This window comes from Sardina pilchardus, chromosome 18 (assembly GCF_963854185.1).
Source record: "Sardina pilchardus chromosome 18, fSarPil1.1, whole genome shotgun sequence".
Classification (NCBI taxonomy): Eukaryota; Metazoa; Chordata; class Actinopteri; order Clupeiformes; family Clupeidae; genus Sardina; species Sardina pilchardus.
This window is the reverse complement of record NC_085011.1, coordinates 29,866,661-29,887,874: the sequence shown is the minus strand read 5'-3', so window position 1 is coordinate 29,887,874 and position 21,214 is coordinate 29,866,661. Positions and strand designations below refer to the sequence as shown.

General features: G+C 41.2%; 1 protein-coding gene across 1 annotated transcript in view; it reads left to right on the top strand.

The window, feature by feature from the left end:
• LOC134063779 (cytosolic phospholipase A2 zeta-like) overlaps positions 1 to 20,309 on the top strand; it is a 66,455-nt gene extending 46,146 nt beyond the window's left edge. The window contains exons 14-20 of the mRNA XM_062519486.1: positions 11,186 to 11,297; positions 12,884 to 13,021; positions 13,215 to 13,313; positions 13,829 to 14,008; positions 14,331 to 14,500; positions 17,290 to 17,476; positions 17,946 to 20,309. Of these exons, the coding sequence (XP_062375470.1) occupies positions 11,186 to 11,297; positions 12,884 to 13,021; positions 13,215 to 13,313; positions 13,829 to 14,008; positions 14,331 to 14,500; positions 17,290 to 17,476; positions 17,946 to 18,187 (1,128 nt within the window). The 3' untranslated portion in view covers positions 18,188 to 20,309. The remainder of the gene's footprint in view (positions 1 to 11,185; positions 11,298 to 12,883; positions 13,022 to 13,214; positions 13,314 to 13,828; positions 14,009 to 14,330; positions 14,501 to 17,289; positions 17,477 to 17,945) is intronic.
• The last annotated feature ends 905 nt before the right edge of the window (positions 20,310 to 21,214 follow it).

The window sequence follows — 21,214 nt, the reverse complement described above, 5'->3', positions numbered from 1 at the left end:
GCAGATCCAGGCGACCCCATAGAAGTCTCAGTCAATGTAGCTCTATACTGAGTGTTTTCGTGGATTTATATCGTGGAAACAGTGCAATCATTTTGACTTTTTGTCTACGGAGTTATTCTTGAAAGTAAGGTAACAGTTTTGTTGAAACGCAACTTTGCAAGCTATTTGATGCGGTTCAATAAGTTGGCTAAAGCGCTCGTTTCCTCCATCTAGCTAACTCCAAGTGATGTACGTTAGTGATATGGTGTTTACTAGCTAGTTTATCTCAGCTTACAAATAGAGCCTTGATAGCCTAGGTGACAGCCTAACTGGTCCTACTGAAACATAATCCAAACTTTTGACAGTTGTAAAATGTAACGTAAAGTTCAAATGTGTCACTGTTTGGGAGTAGCCTGCCGTTTGGGAGCTAACGTTATAGCAAGGCAGGTTTTTGTCACGTTCGGTAATTAACAAGTCCCAGTGCGATAACGAACGTCAAATAGCCTACTGTAGTTGGTCTTGTTTGAAAAGGTCTAGCGGAAAACACAACAGGCACCTAGGGCCAGCCGTAGTAAATTCGACCTGGTTTTAAATCTTGGCCTAAGCTAGCTAGCTAGCTAGCTAAGCTAGCTAGCTAACTCCAATTGATGCACGTTAGCGATATGGTGTTTACTAGTTTATTTTAGCTTACAAATAGAGCATTGATACCCTAGGTCTCAGTTTAACTCCTGAAACATAATCCAAACTTTCCACAGATGTAAAACGTAATGAGAAGTTCAAATGTGTCACATTTTGGGAGTAGCCTACCGTTTGTGAGTGGAAGCTAGCTAATGCCTTAATTAGTGGAGGACGTAAGTTTGAAACCACAACGAACTTACTCTGCCTAACTGAAGGAGGACGTTTCTCCATGGACATCTAGAAAGCAGGAGAGAAGATGACAGAACTAGAACTGGCCGTCTGCTTAGCTTTCAATCAAGGTAAGAACATTTCCCTGCAGTGCAAGGCAGGTTAATGTTATTCAGTTGTGGTGATTAATTGCCTTTAAATTGAGTGAACCATCTATCTATTCAAAATAATCTAAACGTTTCCCCTATCTGGAAATACGTTAGTTTGGTGCCACCGATTCATATGAGCAGTCGTGCAATGTGTGTGTGATCCAAGTGAAACCATACGAGGCTAGAAACAACCATATTTTTCAAACGATTGATTCCTGCAACTAATACATGCAAACAGCATAGGCAGACTGCCTAATCCTAGTTTTTGAAACGATTGAAGATGGTATGAACATAGTTTATCCCTTTGCATGCGTTTGCAAACATGCTCTGGGTAGACTTCAAAACGTTTTTTTATTATTTGATCTGCCATCACTAAGCCTAGTTAAATTAGGCTATAGGCCTATGCATTAATAACCTTGCCTATGATGGACTGAGAAATTTGCTGTCGACGTTAGGCATGAAACGGTAGGCTCAAATTATTTATTTAAAATACGTAATTTATGAAGTTGTTGTTGGCTTTGCCACGCGTTCGCATCCAGTTCGACGTGTCCGGTAATGTGATGGCAATATTGACTTTTAATTTCTGCGCGTGTAAACTAGTCTAGGCTACAGTGCCTGAAGTTAGCTGTGACAGACTAGCCTACTGGTTTTCATAGTTTTAGCCACAAAGCCTGTCTAACCTAGGTCAACTGAATTGTTTAGTTATCACCTTGTCATTTCGCGTTTTTCCAGCCTTATCTCCGTGCGCCCCATTCAAGACGTCATTCAAAACATATTTCGGGATAGCCATCTCACTATGAGAAAACGTATGACGACAGTGCTAAGAAATTAACACATTGGCATGCTTGGTAAACTTGTCTTGCACATAATATTGAGCTGATTTTTTTTAGTGAAAATGGCCTGTAGCATTGTGCTGATAGATGAAAAAAAGTCGCCTATTTAAAGGCACAGTTTGAATTTTAATCCTAGCTCTCCATTTAGTGTGTGCACTTGAACAAATGATGTAGCTTATAACAGTAGGGCCAGACATTTGTTTTTAGGAGGAAAGGTGATGGACATATTACTTTGGAAGGATAGGGAGTGGTGCAATTTGATTTTCTTTGGAACTTAAATATCATCAAGCAACCTCTTCAAACAGCATCAATATATCAATAGGCCTATTCACTATTATATTGTACAGGACTAGAGCTAGAGGACTAAGGGGGTAGGCTATGTTATCAAGTAGGTCTATATTAAAACATGTAGTCAACATTATAACTTTATGTTGGTTTAAGTGAAAACAAAGCATGTCATGAACTAGGAAAATCCATGGTTCTACATCATTGTTGGCAAAATGATCATGATAGCTGCCCTACATATTTCAGCCATATCTGGTTTAGTCTTGAGTAGGCCTAGGCTACTTTGCTATAAATTAGTCGTAGACTTATTACAATATAGTCTATGTATATATATCGAGGGCTGAGAACCACAGGGGCGTAAGTGACATTTCACCAACTTTACAATAGAGCCAAAACAAATCTAACTGCTTATGTTCACAGTTAAAGACCTTTGGTTTTTGTTTTTGTCAATCATTTAATATTTATAAATATTTTACTTCTATAATTGTGTCAGCTAAAAAGAGCTCATCAAGAGCTTTCAGGTGATATATATAACTCAATTTTGACCAAAATGTCACTTACGCAACTGCCCCTTTGGTTCTCAGCCTTCGATATATGTTATAATGTTTATATGTATCACAGTTTATAAACAGTTCTCATAAAAGTCATCTGATGTTATCATTTAAGGGGTCATTTTTGAAAACTTTCTCCTGAGGGTGCTGGGTATATTTTCCTCTTTTTTGTCCTTTGCCAATCACACCCCTGAAATATGGTGTGAATCAATCTCATCGAGTGCTGTCATTAAGAAAAAGAACAAGGAAACTTGATATGACAGAGCAGGAAAGACTCATTTTCTATGCCCCATTCAGTTAACCTAATGATAGTTGCTGGTTCAGTATTCGGCTAAGGTTGTATCAAATTTCCTGGTTCTTTATCCTACAGTGACCTCAAACAACAGGGCTTTGAATTTGTTCACACACAATTTCAATACTGGAAAACTGGTCTTGAAAGTCCTTAAAAAGTGCTTGAATTTGGCCATGACAATGGTGTACAAAACCTGTGCATGTAAATTTAACGGTCTATCGTAGCAATAACAGCAACATTTTCTTTTATTTGGACTTCGAAAATACTTTTTATGAGGAACATTTAAAACCCTTGAACTAATAAAGTAAATTAAGTGAGAGGAAGTGTGCGGACCTTTTACTCTTTTTTTGAACATTTAAAACCCTACAATTTATCTTCGTGGCAGAAGGCGTACTTTAGAAATTTCACAGACAAAATTGTTTTTGCTACCCCTAGTCAGAGACAGAGCTCTGGTCTAGGGTGTGGCTTAGGGACTCTATAGTGCCACCTAGCAGATTGTGTTGTGGTTGACGTGTACATTCACGAAAATGAAGCAAATTTGGTGGTTTTACGTGTTATTGGTGTCGCTACTGAAAGATAGAGCTCTGGCCTAGGGTGTGGCTTAAGGACTAAGCGCCACCTAGTTTGTTGTCTGTTGTGGTTGACGTGTACATTCATGAAAATGAACCAAATTTATTGGACTTCTTTCGTATTGCTATCGCTAGTCAGAAAAGGAGCTCAGGCCTAGGGTGTGGCTTAGGGACTCTATAGCGCCACCTAGCGTGTTGTCTGTTGTGGTTGACACATATATTCACGAAAATTAGTCACATTTGGTGGGCATGTGTGTTATTGCTACAGCTAGTCAGGGACAGAGCTCTGGCCTATGGTTTGGCATAGGGACTCTATAGTGCCACTTAGCACGTTGTCTTTTATGGTTGACACATACATTGACACAATTAGGTAGGCTTGTGTGTTATTGCTACCGCTAGTCAGGGACAGAGCTCTGGCCTAGGGTGTCGCTTAGGTACTCTATAGTGCCACCTAGCATGTTGTCTTTTGTGGTTGACACATATATTCACAAAAATGAACCAAATTTAGTGGGCATGTATGTTGCTCATGCACAGGCACACCAACCCACACATGTTGCTTTGTTAGATTCCGAAATGTCACAGGTCTCCGCACCGCAGGTGCTCGGGCCCGCCATCGCCGCTTGCGGCTATATTTATTATTATTATTATACTTCTATTCCTCTTACTCTTAACTTTTTCGCCCTTTTTCACCAACTTGACATGCACTAAAACTCTTGTAATTTGGCATCTAGATGTGGAATTGTTAACTGTACTCAGAGACAAAGGTTTGGCCTAGGGTGTGGCTCAGGGACTGTATAGCGCCACCTAGCGCGCCGTCTACTGTGGTTGACGCATACATTCACGGAAATGAACCGAATTTGGTGGACATGTGTGTTGTATTATTCTGAACAAGTTTTACATTTAAACTATATAGTGAATCTTAGAAGAATTTGAATTATGTGAGATTGTCTGATTTTTGCACATCATGTATTTTGAAATACTTCTCCTAGACGGTTTATCGAAATTATGTCATTTAAGCACTAAAATGATCTTGAGGGGTTGCCTGAGAGGAATTGCGACCAGATTTTTGAATTTCAAAAGTATATTGAAATGGCGAAGGTTTGAATCTAGGTGTCTTATAAAAGAAACAAAAAGTTGGTGTTATAGGCAGAAAACAGTGACTAATTTGGATGAAATTTGATGGAGTATTAGTTAGTGTGTTTGTAGTGACAGTCATATACAAAGTTTTGAATTTGGTGTTGTTTGTGTTTTTTAAAAGCACATTAATGATTGTGGTGGACACAGTTTTAGCTAAAATATTTTGAAGCGAGTTGATGAATAATTATAATCATATCAACCTATGCTGCAATTTTGATTTCAACCATGTTAACAGAAAGTGAGATATTTAGGTTTATTAGGTTTTTATAGGTCTCTGTTCCTAGCCGCGCATGGTCTTGCTCCCTCACTGTGGCTCACCCACTCTAGTCTGTTTCCCTCCCCCCACAGTTCTTCCCACCCCTCCCCTCTCTCCCAGCTGGATGTCTCTCTAACCTCCCCCGCTTTCCACACAGAGACTCAGACACAGACACAGACACAGACACACAGACACACAGACACACACAAACACACACACACACAGACACACACACACACACACACACACACACACACACACACACACACACACACACACACACACACACACACACACACACACACACACACACACACACACACACACACACACACACACACACACACACACACACACCTTGAGGCAGCCGTGGCCTACTGGTTAGGGCTTGGGGCTTGTGACTGGAGGGTTGCCGGTTCAATCCCCGACCAGTCCACCACTAAAGTGGTTCTTATCCTCACAAAAATGCTTGGTTGGAATAGCATGTAATAACCAGAATACAGAAAAGTCAAACAATCATGACTTAGTTACGTTTTGTTTGCATCAAGACACACACACACACACATTAAAAACAGCAACAGGTTTTATGAATTCAATGATCTGAAGCAAAGATATTGATGTAAGCCTTACAGATGCATGATTTACAGTACACCATATCAACACACTGGTTATCATCTCAAATTTGAACTACAAATATAGCCGCAAGCGGCGATGGCGGGCCCGAGCACCTGCGGTGCGGAGACCTGTGAGATTTCAGAATCTAACAAAGCAACTTGTGCGTGTTGGTGGGCATGTGCATGAGCAACACACATGCCCACCAAATTTGGTCAATTTTCCTGAATGTATGTATCAACCACAACCGACAACACGCTAGGTGGCGCTATAGAGTCCGTAAGCCAAACCCTAGACCAGAGCTCTATCTCTGACTATCGATAGCAATAAAGCACAAGCCCACCAAATTTGGTTCATTTTCGTGAATGTGTTTGTCAACCACAACAGACCATGCGCTAGGTGGCGCTATACAGTCCATAAGACACCCTTGGCCAGAGCGCTGTCTCTGAATAGCTATAGCAATAACACATATGCTAACCAAATTTGGTTCATTTTCGTGAATGTATGTGTCAACCACAACAGACAATGCACTAGGTGGCGCTATAGAGTCCCTAAGCCACACCCTAGGCCAGAGCTCTATCTCTAACTATCGATAGCAATAACGCACAAGCCCACCAAATTTGGTTCATTTTCGTGAATGTGTGTGTCAACCACAACAGACAATGCACTAGGTGGCGCTAGAGAGTCCCTAAGCCACACCCGAGGCCAGAGCTCTGTCTCTGAATAACTATAGCAATAACACACATGCCCACCAAATTTGATTCATTTGGGTGAATGTACGTGTCAACCACAAAAGACAATGCATTAGGTGGCGCTATAGAGTCCCTACGCCACACCCTATGCCAAAGCTCTGTCTCTGACTAGCCATAGCAATAACACACAAGTCCACCAAATTTGGTTCATTTTCGTGAATGTTTGTGTCAACCACAACAGATAACGTGCTGCTAGGTGGCGCTATAGAGTCCCAAAGCCACACCTTAGGCCAGAGCTCTGTCTCTGACTAGCAGAAGCAATTCCACATGTAGCTGCCAAATTTCATCCAATTCATAGCCTTTTTTCTGCCTATAACACCAACTTCCTGTTTCTTAATAAAACGCCATAATTCAAACCTTCGCCATTTCGATATACTTTTGAAATTCAAAAATCTGGTCGCAATTCCTCTCGGGCAACCCCTCAAGATCATTTTAGTGCTGATATGACATGATTTCGATAAACCGTCTAGGAGAAGTGTTTCAAAATACATGATGTGCAAAAATCATAATCATAATCATAACTCAAATTTGTTTAAGATTCACAATGTAGTGTAAATGTAAAAGTTGTTCAGATTCATGCAACACATCTGCCCACCAAATTTGGTTCATTTTCGTGCATGCACGTGTCAACCACAACAGACAGCGCGGTAGGTGGCGCTATAGAGTCCCTGAGCCACACCCTTGGCCAGAGCTCTGTCTCTGAGTAGCGTTACCAATTCCACATCTAACTGCCAAATTTCAAGAGTTTTAGAGCATGCCAAGTTGGTGAAAAAAGGCCAAACATGACCTGTAAGAGGATTCCACAGACATAATAATAATAAATATAGCCGCAAGCGGCGATGGCGGGCCCGAGCACCAGCGGTGCGGAGACCTGTGAGATTTCGGAATCTAACAAAGCAACATGTTCGTGTTGGTGGGCATGTGCATGAGCAACACACATGCCCACCAAATTTGGTCAGTTTTCCTGAATGTATGTGTCAGCCACAACAGACAACACGCTAGGTAGCGCTATAGTGTCCCTAAGCCACACCCTAGGCCAGAGCTCTATCTCTGACTATCGATAGCAATAACGCTAGACAGACACAGACAGAGGGGGTAGAGACAAATGGATCGATAGAATAGAATATACACTTTTTTGATCTTGTGAGGGAAATCATTTCTCTGCATGTAACCCAATTTAACCAAATTAGTGAACACACAGTGAGGTGAATCACACACTGACCCAGAGCAGTGAGCTGCCTGCCCAACCAGCGGTGCTGGGGGAGCAGTGAGGGGTTAGGTGCCTTGCCCAAGGGCACTTTAGTGGTGGACTGGTCGGGGATTGAACCGGCAACCCTCCAGTTACAAGCCCCAATCCCTAACCAGTAGGCCACGGCTGCCCAGAGGGAAGGAGGGAGGGAGGGAGGGAGGGAGTGTGTGTGTGTGTGTGTGTGTGTGTGTGTGTGTGTGTGTGTGTGTGTGTGTGTGTGTGTGTGTGTGTGTGTGTGTGTGTGTGTGTGTGTGTGTGTGTGTGTGTGTGTGTGTGTGTGTGTGTGTGTGTGTGTGTGTGTGTGTGTGTGTGTGTGTGTGTGGAAAGAACGGGGGAGGGGAAGCAATGCAGCTGTGAGAGAGAGAGAGAGAGAGAGAGAGAGAGAGAGACCCACAGACAGATGGGGTAGAGACAAATGGATCAATATAATACAATATATACTTTTTAGATCCCGTGAGGGAAATTCATTTCTCTGCATGTAACCCAATTTAACCAAATTAGTGAACATACACAGCACACAGCGAACACACAGTGAGGTGAATTACACACTGACCCAGAGCAGTGAGCTGCCTGCCCAACACACAGTGAAGTGAATCACACACTGACCCAGAGCAGTGAGCTGCCTGCCCAACCAGTGGTGCTGGGGGAGCAGTGAGGGGTTAGGTGCCTTGCCCAAGGGCACCTTAGTGGTGAACTGGTCGGGGATTGAACAGACAACCCTCCAGTTACAAGCCCCAAGCCCTAACCAGTAGGCCACAGCTGCCCAGAGGGAAGGAGGGAGGGAGGGAGGGAGGGAGGGAGGGAGGGAGGGAGTGTGTGTGTGTGTGTGTGTGTGTGTGTGTGTGTGTGTGTGTGTGTGTGTGTGTGTGTGTGTGTGTGTGTGTGTGTGTGTGTGTGTGTGTGTGTGTGTGTGTGTGTGTGTGTGTGTGTGTGTGTGTGTGTGTGTGTGTGTGTGTGTGTGTGTGTCTGTGTGTCTGTGTCTGTGTGTGTGAGAGAGAAGCCGCGCGTGTGTCAATGTGTATGTGCTAATAAGAGAGTGCGTGCGTGTGTGAGCTGCAAGAGAGAGGGGAAGGAGAGAGACCTCCAGCTGAGAGACAGACAAAGAAGGGCAGAGAGGGGGGCGATAGCAAAAAGCCCACCATGGGCAAATTTGAAATAAACAAATAACTCACTTTCTGTCAACATGGTTAAAGTCAAAATTACAGCATAGGTTGATATGAATATGACTATTCGTATACTTGCTTCAAAATATTTTAGGTGAAACTATGTGTCAACTACGATCATTAATGTGCTATTGAGTGACACAATCAACACCACATTGAACAACATCAAAACTTGTGTATGACTGTCACTACAAACACACTAACTAATACTCCATTACATTTCATCCAAATTAGTCACTGTTTTCTGCCTATGACACCAACTTTTTGTTCCTTTTATAAGACACCTAGGTTCAAACCTTCGCCATTTCGATATACTTTTGAAATTCAAAAATCTGGTCGCAATTTCTCTTGGGCAACCCCTCAAGATCATTTTACTGATGAAATGACATAATTTCGATAATCCGTCTAGGAGAAGTATTTCAAAATGCTTGATGTGCAAAAATCAGAAAATCTCATATAATTCAAATTCTTTTAATATTTACTATATTGTTTAAATGTAAAACTTGTTCAGATTCATACAACACACATGTCCACCAAATTTGGTTCAATTCCGTGAATGTATGTGTCAACAACAACAGACATCGCGCTAGGTGGCGCTATAGAGTCCCTGAGCCACACCCTAGGCCAGAGCTCTGGTTCTGAGTAGCGTTACCAATTCCACACGTAGCTGCCAAATTTCAAGAGTTTTAGAGCATGCCAAGTTGGTGAAAAAAGGAGTTAGGTAAGACGGAAAAAACTATAATAATAATCTGAGCAAAAACAATAGGGCCTTGCACCTACGGTGCAGCCACTTTCAGTGGCCGCACCTCGGTGCTCGGGCCCTAATAATAATAATAATAATCTGAGCAGAAGCAATAGGGCCTTGCACCTACGGTGCAGCCGCTGCTACAGCGGCCGCACCTCGGTGCTCGGGCCCTAAATATGGATACAGAGATAGAGCTCTGGCCTAGGGTGTGGCTTAGGGGCTCTATAGTGCCACGTAGCGCGTTGTGTACTGTGGTTGACTCATATATTCATGAAAATGAACCAAATTTAGTGGGCTTGTGTGTTATTGCTACCACTAGTCAGAGACAGAGCTCTGGCTTAGAGTGTGGCTTAGGGACTCTAGAGCGCCACCTAGCGCATTGTCTGTTGTGGTTGACACATACATTCACGAAAATGAACCAAAATTGGTGGGCTTGTGTGTTATTGCTATAGCTATTCAGAGACAGCGCTCTGGCCAAGGGTGTCTTAGGGACTGTATAACGCCACCTAGTGCATTGTCTGTTGTGGTTGACACACACATTCACGAAAATGAACCAAATTTGGTGGGCTTGTGCGTTATTGATATCGATAGTCAGAGATAGAGCTCTGGCCTGGGGTGTGGCTTAGGGACTCTATAGCGCCACCTAGCGTGTTGTCTGTTGTGGTTGACACATACATTCAGGAAAATTGACCAAATTTAATGGGCATGTGTGTTGCTCATGCACATGCCCACCAACACGCACATGTTGATTTGTTAGATTCCGAAATGTCACAGGTCTCCGCACCGCAGGTGCTCGGGCCCGCCATCGCCGCTTGCGGCTATATTTTTGTTTTTGGTTTCAATAAATGTAATAGTAAAGTGAAAATCCAATAAAAGTAAAAGGTAATAAGGTATAAAAATAGGACTGGAATACAAAATAAAAAACAAAGAAAAACCCACTGACTAAAGGTTAACAACCCTATCACGATGCAGGTTCAAAAGCAACAACCAAAAAAACACAAAAATTCAACAGGAAAAATGGTTAAAATAAAGTGAAAAACAAAAGTATTTCTGTCTTCTTCCCATGTTAACTAAGAAGCGACCCTGCGTGACCACCCCCCACCAGGTCCCAGCAGCCCGCTTCCAACTCTGTCGCTACATCTCGAAAAAGCGCCAAAAAGCCAAAAGCCCAAAGCCTCGAACTTATCTTGTTCTCTCTTGTTATACTCCTTTCCCTAAGACTCCAACACTTCACCCGATTCTGGTGTAAACCGTTTTTTTGACAGTCAGATGATTTACCTTGCCATGACCCTTACACAGGATACTGATCAGCCACATTGATGTGTGCTTTTCTGGGTATTGTTCCATTCAGATATCTCTGAGCACCTTGTGTTCTTTTGTGGTTTGTCTTGAGTGAGCTTAGCAGACAACCTACCCTTGTGTGGTTATATGAACATCCTGTGCACCTGCAGTCACCACATACCTTACACAGGCTTACATTTAAAAATGATTACATTTCAAACATACAAATTTCAAATACTTCAAAGTTATATCATTGGCCAAAACTCCCTGACCATTCCTTGTGCTTGGGTATCTCTCACATTTTATACACACAAGGTTTGATTCACAAATTTAATTTCTTTTTTTTGTTTTCAAAGTCTTTTGGCAGCATGGTTCATTCCAAATTTGATACATTTATTTTACAGTACACAACCTTAATGTTACTCTATCAGCAATCAGTAGGTTCTGCAAATCCTAGAGCCAAGTTTCTGCTCCTTGCAAATTCAGAAATGGGAGACTACCCTCTCTGACCAGAAGAGGGCGGTATCAGAGGGACAGAATCCTCTGCCCATCTACACAGCCGTGAACACAAAGACTAAAGGCAGTGTCACAGAAGCAGGTAGGTACATTTTATTTGTATTGCACTGTATATTATGGACAATCTCAAAGTGCTACAAAAATATAATGCAAATGAAAAACAGATAAAAACAGAAAAATAATGCAATTTAAAATAGATTATACATATATATATATATATATATATATATATATACATACACATACACATACACATACACATATATGTGTATATAATATACACACACACACACACACACACACACACACACACACACACACACACACACAAACAAAATACATTTACATTTTTTAAAAGGTTTTAAAAGGTATTCAATGTTTTTTTAAAAAAACGTTTTCAATGTCTGTCATTAAGCTGGTAACACTCCATAATAAGGGTCTTTAATAAACAGCAAACTAGTCATTAACTAACACTTTGTTCATATTTAGTAACAATTAACAAATATTAACAAAGGGTTAGTTAATGACTAGTTTGCTATATATTAAAGGGATAATCCGGAGTGAAATGCACTTTAGATCATTTTTTCGGACTATTGGGAGTACATACGTTGAATTGACACCAAAATCATGTCATTCGGATGTATTTTGAGAAAGTTCGAGTTCACCGTTTTTAGCCAAAACTCGTTAGCCTGGAAGTGACCGGGGCAAGTCCTTTCGCCGCTACAAAACGCTATTTTGATACCTCTTCTACTGTTCCAAACAACACTACACTTACGTGGTAGTGAGTAGAGGGTCCCTAAAGCCAAACCGAAGTATCCCCACGTCTTTATGTGGTCGGATAGAGAGTCCAGAATGAATTTAATGGAGTCCGTACCTTTCCGGAAATGTTAATAAAGTGTTGTTAAAGCGTTGCCAGCTGCAGCAGCGACATTTCCGGAAAGGTACTGACTCGATTAAATTCATTCTGGACTCTCTATCCGACCACATAAAGACGTGGGGATACTTCGGTTTGGCTTTAGGGACCCTCTACTCACTACCACGTAAGTGTAGTGTTGTTTGGAACAGTAGAAGAGGTATAAAAATAGCGTTTTGTAGCAGCGAAAGGACTTGCCCCGGTCACTTCCAGGCTAACGAGTTTTGGCTAAAAACGGTGAACTCAAACTTTCTCAAAATACATCCGAATGACATGATTTTGGTGTCAACTCAACGTTTGTACTCCCAATAGTCCGAAAAATGGATCTAAAGTGCATTTCACTCCGGATTATCCCTTTAAGGGCCCTGACACCTTATCCTGTGTCAGTGTATATTAACATTTTCGAATTTTGTATTGTTAATTTTCTCTGCAGGTCTGTCTTAAAGGACCCATTGATGTCTATTTACAAATTTGACGTTTTACTAGTTTCATAGACGGAACCAGCAGTGAAATTGAACTTATATTTCTGCATGAGACTCTTTAACACACATTAAATCGTTTCAGAAGTGCAGCAAATATACTGTATACTGTATCTTGTAAAGGAAGGTTTTAATGCAGTTGTTTACTGAATTACAAAGGAAATACATGCTCCTTGTTTTTTGATGATTCGGAAACGGACGTCAGCGGATTTCAAGATGGAGACCTGTGTGTGTGTGTGTGTGTGTGTTACTGACCGTCATGTCCTGTCATTGCAGAGTGGTGTGAATTTAACCCATATGAGGTCGGCCTTCCCAAGTATGGTGCATTTGTATCCACTGAGGACTTTGGCAGTGAGTACTTCCTAGGTCATCGGGTCAAGAGACTACCAGAGATTCGACTGCCTTTCCTGATAGGTAAGAGATGAATGAAGCGATTAAGGAGGTTTATGCGTGCGCACATGCGTGCACGTGTGCTTGTGTGCACGTGTGTACGTGTGTGTGTATATATGTGTGAGTGAGTGAGTGAAAGCTATTTTGATGTGTTGATATTCAGCATGCTTATTAATCTATATGCATTTTCTGATGTGTGGGTGTGTGTGATTCCTAGGAATCTGGAGCAGTGTTTTCTCCATTAGCCTGACTGATGTGTGGCACCATGCCACTGGCTATGTTCCGTCCTGGCTAGGTGGGGATGTCACCAACACAGGTACTGGTGCTCATTTTAACATTGTATAATAAGCTACAGTTAGTAATGCAAAGTCTCTATAATGTTATGGAGGTTATCTTATTATTTATCTTATTTTGTTTTATTAATAAGCCTTGGACTTTACTTTTTTTACCACAATTATTACACTATATCTCTTGTTATTTCATTGTTACTGTCATCTCGGCTTAACTGAAAATAAGGACTACCCTCAATTAACTGAGAATAAATAAAGGTTAAATGCATGAATATTTTGCTTTATAGTGCCTTATGGTGTTTTGTTGTGCAGTGCTATGTGTAAAGTAGGGCTGGGTGTTGTGTTGTACTGAATCATGTATTGTTGTGTAGTGGCTGATCATGTGTGTTGTGTAGTGGCTGATCATGTGTAGTGTGTGTTGTGTGGTGTGTTGTGTAGTGGCTGATCATGTGTGGTGTGTAGTGGCTGATCATGTGTAGTGTGTTGTGTAGTGGCTGATCATGTGGGCTCATGATTTCTGAGGTATGTCCTCCCTCTCCAGAGACAGAAAGCAGTTCGTCCACACTTGACACCTTCCTGATCAAACCAGCCTCCTACATAACACAGAGCATCACTGGCTTCTTCACCAGCCGACCAGTCGTCAGCCAGATTTACAACTTTATGCGAGGCCTCTATCTCCACTGGGACTACAACAGCAAGTCTGGTTTCACCACTGGGCAAAGTAATGTCTTTACATAATATAATAAAACATGCATTAAAAAAATAAATAAAAAAATTGAGGTATGTAATATTAACTGTACATACAGTATGTGCTAAACATATTTAGCACATAAACATTCTCTGAATGTTTAACACTCTGTAAAGCACCATGATACATGTTTAATGTTTTGCCGCTCTATAAGTGAAATTAAATACAAAATGTAATTCAAATATGTGCCTATATTATATTAGTAGCCTTTGTGTGTGTGTGTGTGTGTGTGTGTGTGTGTGTGTGTGTGTGTGTAAAGCTGTAAATGTAAATGTACTCCTCCTGTCCTGTCCAGACACACATCCTGACAAGTACCCAAACCAGTTGACCCCAACTGACCACACCCTGAATCTGGTGGATTCTGCGTTTTCCTGTAACACGGGGATCCCCCCTGTGCTCCGAGCCCACAGACGCATGGACCTTATCCTGTCCCTCAACTACTCCTGGGATGTGGATCAATTTGAGGTATGTGTATTAACATTTTCGAATTTTGTATTGTTAATTTTCTCTGCAGGTCTGTCTTAAAGGACCCATTGATGTCTATTTACAAACATAACCAATTCAGTACCATCAACAAGCATGTTCAAAGATATTAGGGAAACATGGATAAACCAAATAAACATTTGGAAGATCAATCTGTTAGGTGCATAGACCCATCGTTATGGGGAAACTGGGCCCAACTTGATACAGTACAACAGTAATGAGATGAACCAGATGGACAGCTGCTGTTTTTCTGTGCCCGCCTCTCTGTTGTTGTTTGATCGCTGTCTGCTTTGAGTCTGTTCCCTGGGCATAGGGTGGATTGGGATGATGCTGTCAATGTGTCTATGCTACTTATATGTTTGCGAGGCTTTGTACAGACAATGTATGACACGTTTCCCTTGTAGACAATAAAAACTCCATCTATCTGTCTGTCTGGATCAGGGCTGTACGCTAAGCTTTTTCACTAGGAGCACAGGTGCTCCTAAATTAAAAAGTTTAGGAGCACAGAAAAAAATTTAGGAGCACTATGAAATTTCCTTGAAAACCTTCTTGCCTTAAGCAGGATACAGATCATTCACAGCAGTGGCAATCATAGTCTCTGCTCAAACCCTACACACACAGAAAATGGCTTGTCTTGTTTCTATTTCATATTTTGAATTCAGAATTTGTATACATTTTGTTAACAATTTATAGCATTTTAGGATCTGCATAATTACTTATAGCTTAAAATATTCAGTAAACTGAATACTTCATATTGATTACACTTGTCTTTAATGATATTACAGGGGTGATGTGTAGGTCTAATTGAGTGCCTGTCACTTTAAGATGTACGTGAACATAATTAGGTTTCATTCGGTTTTAGGAAAAGAGTCAAGCATAGTTCAAGGATAGCCTATCATGTTTTCATTAAATAACTTAAATGTTCAAAAAACTAACAAAGGTAAAGACAAATATTTCTGGTGTAATAGAAAAGATGAGTGTCCACTGTCCAGTAACGTTAACTTGATTTAGCCTACCATGGCATGGCATCGTGAGTTGTCACTTTTTCCTTGGTCATGTTTAATTGGCTGGGTGCTTAACTTACTCTACCATGACTCGTCTTGGAGTTTGGTAGGCTATATCTGTTATATCCAATGAGTGACAACCAGTGCTCAAAATAAAACGTTAGGGTATTCGGATAACGTTAGTGGAATGGATTTAATGTGAACATAACCTCCAAAGACGCAGAGTGGCTATGATGCGCACATTTGCAATGAAAATGTTCCGCCTTTTTAAAGCAGGTGTAGCCTACACCAAATCGTGGTTAAATCCATAATTTAGACAACAGAACCAGTCGGATTTCTTTCATAGAAGTCAACCAGGCAGGCCTATGTCAAATTCAGGCTGGGGTGAAGCTAACACGGTTTCCACACCGTGTTTATCAACCGTGATAATAATATTTTAAATGAACACGGTAGCCTAATTGTAGGCTATATATATAGTCAACATTCTTATCATGGTTTGCCGTTTCAACGGTAATCGCTACAAAGTCACCAACTGATAACGAACAGATTGAAGAAAAAGAAGAATGGTTTTGGAGTGACATTTCTTGCGTGTGTGAGAGACAGCGAGGTTGATGCTGAAAGCGTGAGTTTCCAGCCAGGAGCGTTAGAGTTGTCAACTATGAAATTTGTATACAGATGCGCGAAAATTGTACTAGCCTATACTTTGATCCACTTGAATTTTTAGGAGCAAAATGCGAATAAAAGGGTTGAATTCAGTACTCGCACCTGTGCTCCCATTTCATATTTTCAATTAGCACTAATATATATTTACTCGCATTTGCGACGAGGTGCTCGCAGCGTACAGCCCTGGTCTGGATGTCTGTTAGATGAATCACACTTGGGAGTGTTTTAAAAGTCCATTTGCCCAAGACCCTTGTTTTTGAAAAACTGTGGTTTGGATAGGTGGCAGTCTTTGCTCACCCAGATCCTCAGCAGCACTTCAAATGGGCAGTTGGACTCTGGTTCAAAGGTATGTAACAATACGTGAGTTCAAAGAACAGAGAAGACGTCTGCCTGAGAACCTTCAATTAGGAGTAGAGTGCCTTACCAGCAATATTTGCTCATGGTTTCACCCATTCCAATGAATAAAAATGTAATTTTTGCGTAATCTTGCACTGATAAACTGCCCTGAAAACTTTGCCTCCTGGGCTAAGGTAATGACATTTTTTTTTTTTTACAAACTTCTGTATTAATGCAAGGTGGACGCTTATGTGCACATACGTTTCCAAAGAATACTACTTCTGCTTGAAACGTCATTCTTCTTCATTCATCATTACCTCTGCAGCCCGGAGTGACTAAGGACAGCTCCTTCTCTCTTTCTCTCTCTGAGAGCTTTTATAGCTTACTGTATGTTCTGAAATAGCCACATTTTGTGATAGCGATAAGACATTTCACTGACCCTTGCAACATTTGAAGGCCTTATTTGGCTTTATCTTGAACTCAAGTTACTAAAAGGTTTCCCGTTTAGTGGAATGGCTCACCATCTACGGACGGTATAACTACTACGGTGATACATTTGAAGTGTCAGCAGATGTGTCTGGGTGAGCAAAGACAAGCCACAGTCTTGTTCCTTGCTCCTGTTTAAAAGAGATTAAAAAAAACCACCTCCAACCCAGTGCTATGTTGTTTTTAAGAATCCATGTTTGACCCCATAGTAATCACAACTGACAAGCTTTCTCACCAGCCGTGTTTAACTGTGTGTGTTTAACTGTATGAACTGCATATCAGGTGCTGAAGAACACCCAGCAGCACTGCACCTGCCACAAGATCCCGTTCCCTCAAGTCGATTTCAGCCGTGTGGAGAAAGAGCCCATGAAGGAGGTGTACGTGTTTGAGGACGAGAATAATCCCAAAGCTCCCATTGTGGTTCACTTCCCCATGGTCAACCTCACCTTCAGAGAGTTCAAAGCCCCAGGTTAGTGGACTATTTTACATTCGACAGGAAAACAATTCTATTCAGAGGGTTTTTTATCGCTCATCTTTCTTAGTGTATGTATCACACTTCTTATTTGCAAATTTGGAACTCTTGAAAAACCAATGCGAGACAAGACATCAAAATAGTTCGAAATAAAGTGACCAGTAAAGCCCAGCAGATTTATTGCTCCCAAAAACAGTGTGCCTTTGCAATAAATAATACAAATAATAAAATAGAAAAGTAAAATAAATAAGGGTAGGGTGAGTTGAATGAGGGGGAGGTCAACATGAGCAGTGTGAACTCTACATCTGTTATCCAGTATTTGGGCCATCCTCTCAATGTTTCAGGGTCCGCCCTCTTCTGTTTTCTACACCTTTCAGTGTACTGACTGTGTCTTGGAAAAATAAGCCAGTGGTTGTTCAGCTCAGTTTTAATTTGAAAAGTTCATCTTCTTGCTTGATATGTTAAGGTGTCCAGCGAGAAGGTGCAGACGAACTGAAACAAGGAGACGTGGACGTCAGCACTAAAGGTTCACCGTACCAAACTACGAAACTGGCCTACCAGCCTGAGGACTTCCAGAAGCTGATGGATCTCACTTCCTACAACGTCCTGAACAACCGCGACATCCTCCTGTCAGCTCTACGCAGGGCGCTACAGAGAGAAAGAGTCTGTGAAGACGAGGATGAACACAAAGACCACTCGTGCCCCTGAACAGCTCCTTTTGTGTCTGTTATTCATATAGGAATGACAAGGGTGGGGGCGCTTTAGAACAACTGGCTAACTACATTTTTCTGTAGCTTGGTGGTAGCGTAGCTATTTTCTGAGGCAGATAGCTTTTCAATAGCTTAGCTGTTTTGACCATGTAGTGCAGTAGCTTTTATAGAGCTACATTTTCCAGAGCATTGGTTGAGCTCATAGTAGAGCTTCCTTCTGGCCGCCCATAAATTAATAATTTAGGCTGAACAGAACAGAACTGGCAATGAGATCAACAGTCATGGTGTGCTGTGTAGAGTCCTTTGTACTGTACATACTACAACCATTTACAATATGAAAGAACTGATTCAAGGTGGTCAGAGTTAGAATGCATTATGCAGCGTGCATGGTGATTTTCAGGGTAACATAACGCTAGGTGGTATCTGGTTGGTAATACCTGTAGTCTGGCCTTAACAGTGAAACAGAGAATGTCCTCGCCTATTGTGGCATTTCTGTACATAGAGTGAAAGGCAGAATGGTCAGCAAAGCCAACTTTCCCTTTCCCCCCCACACACCTACTGTACATGCACACAGACACACATGCAGGCACACACACAGAACCACACATATGCACAAAAACAAACACACTCAATGCACGCACTCATTTTCATACACAAAGGTAGGGGACGGAGTAGGAGATAAAGACAAATTGTCAAGTGTCATTTATTTTTGTGGAGAGAATACTGGGCGGCAGTCATGTTTTGTACCGCTATGCGGTACATTTAGTTTTCATATAATGATTGTTTTGGTTTCAATATTATTCTTATATCAATGTATGTAGGCCTACCTAGACACAACGATTTACTTTTTTAAAGAGGAACAATGCAGGATTGGCGATTTCATCTCTGGTTTCGGGTTCGTTTTTCGTTTTCGCTCGTTTTATGCTTGCATATTTCTCTGCAGAGCTTCCCCGACAGCTTTAGCGTGTATATTTATACATATATAGGCTATATATAAATATATAAATTGCAAGCGTGGTTCTTCTTGTTCCTTACGCGTCTCTGACTTCCAGATGTAAACAGCAGACGATCGTTCATCATAAAGTTGCAAGGTTGTAATAGCGGATAGGGACATTAGGGGCGGGAGGAAATGTGACTGTTTTCGATAAAACTGGTCAGTCAAGCAACACAACGATTTCTAAGCGATTTTACGACTATGAAAAAGTTGCATAGGGTCTCTTTAAGACTGAAGATTTGCATATACCTTGTATTCTTCTAATCAACATTTAGGCTATGGTGTAAGAGAGGTTAGCTAAGGTGTACATCGCCATTATAATGTCAACCTAGCAACCACCATAGCAACTAACATGATTACCCTAACAACCAGCATAGCAACCATATTAATTACCCTAGCCACCACCTACTGTAGCAACCATCTTAAGTACCTTAGCAACAACCTAGCAACCACCATAGCAACTTACATGATTACCCTAGCAACCAGCATAGCAACCATCATATGTATCCTCGCAACAACATTATAACTATCTCTACTCTGTATGATATTTTACATCATACATTTGCAAATGCATTAACATTCTAGTTATTTCTGTTCTGGTGGCCATATTGTGTAACTGTGCAGACTACACATTTTTAGCTCGATTTTGCCACGATAGTGTCGTGGTCGACAATTTTCCAGTGTCGTGTCCGAATATGAAAAGTCGGGAACGGCGTCTGAAGGAGGAAGCTTCTTGTAATGTGACATATTCAACGACCCATGATTTATCGCCTGCGACATTTCATGACGTTACAACCAAAAGTCTAGCATGTCAGACTTTTGGGGGAATCTTCTACGACCCCCATGTTGACACTGACACTGTGATGACACACGATGAGAAGGCTACGATAGATCTTGTAATGTGGCCAGTCTTACGGCCAAGACACGGCAAGATTTTGTGGTTCTCTGACATGGTTAATCGTAAAAGATCACCGTGGAAGACAATAAAGTTTGTAGTCTGCACAGGCCATAAGAGGCTACATGTTTAACAGATTGTTAAGCCAAGTAATGTAATGAATATTCTTTATATTTTGTGTTGAAACCATACAGTCAACAATTGAGAAATTAAACCCTTTAAACCCTTGAAGACTGTGTCATCCGAGTCTTCTTTTCACACTCACATACAACCCAACACAAGCTGTCTGTATCTGAGAATACATTGAATAGAGTGTTGACAAGGGTTCCCACTGCCTTAATCACAGGTATAAATTTTAAGTATAAATGTAGACCTTTTGTAAGACCTAAAGGTAAAAAATAAAGGCAATCACAGAAATCTACATTCAAAAAATGAGAGTGTAACTGACAAAAATAACAATTTACAGTAGTACATAACTATGAACTCTGGAAATCTCTGATCAATGTGATTGGTAGGGCTGAACCAATGATTTCAAAATTAGTGCCTCTCTTGATGCAAGCGTCGCAAACAAATCGAGAGTTTCCAGACTCTATTCACTTGATGAAAGAGTCGGGCAGGGCCAGGCTAGCATTAGCCTACATGGACAGTGTAACTTTCTTTGTCAGTTTATTAACAGTCAAACTAGCTTGCAACGACATGCATAACTTATTTCTTAGTCTCTTAATCATGTTCCACATCCCTTCGTTTGCCTTTGCAATTGGCCAATTGCAGATTGGATTTTGGCTCCAAAGGATCACAAAAAAAGTGAAGAGAAAAAACTATTTGCCACATTCCATTAAAAAAAAAATTTGGAAATGAATACTAGCCTATTTCAACTCATACCGCGCACTGATGCACACTACTTCTTTAAGTCCCGCACTTTGACTCAACCTCTGTGCACAGGCCACTCAAGCAGTTTTGGGTTACAGTATGTGTGTGTGCTTATGCAGTCGGTAGCGTCAGGAACCACGCGGAATTCTCTGCTGAGTTTGTTATTATCACTGTCAATCGAGGTGACCAAACTGCTCCGAGAATTTATGGCAAGATGGCTAATCTTTTTTTTTTTTTAATCTGCACGTTACATGTTGTATATTATC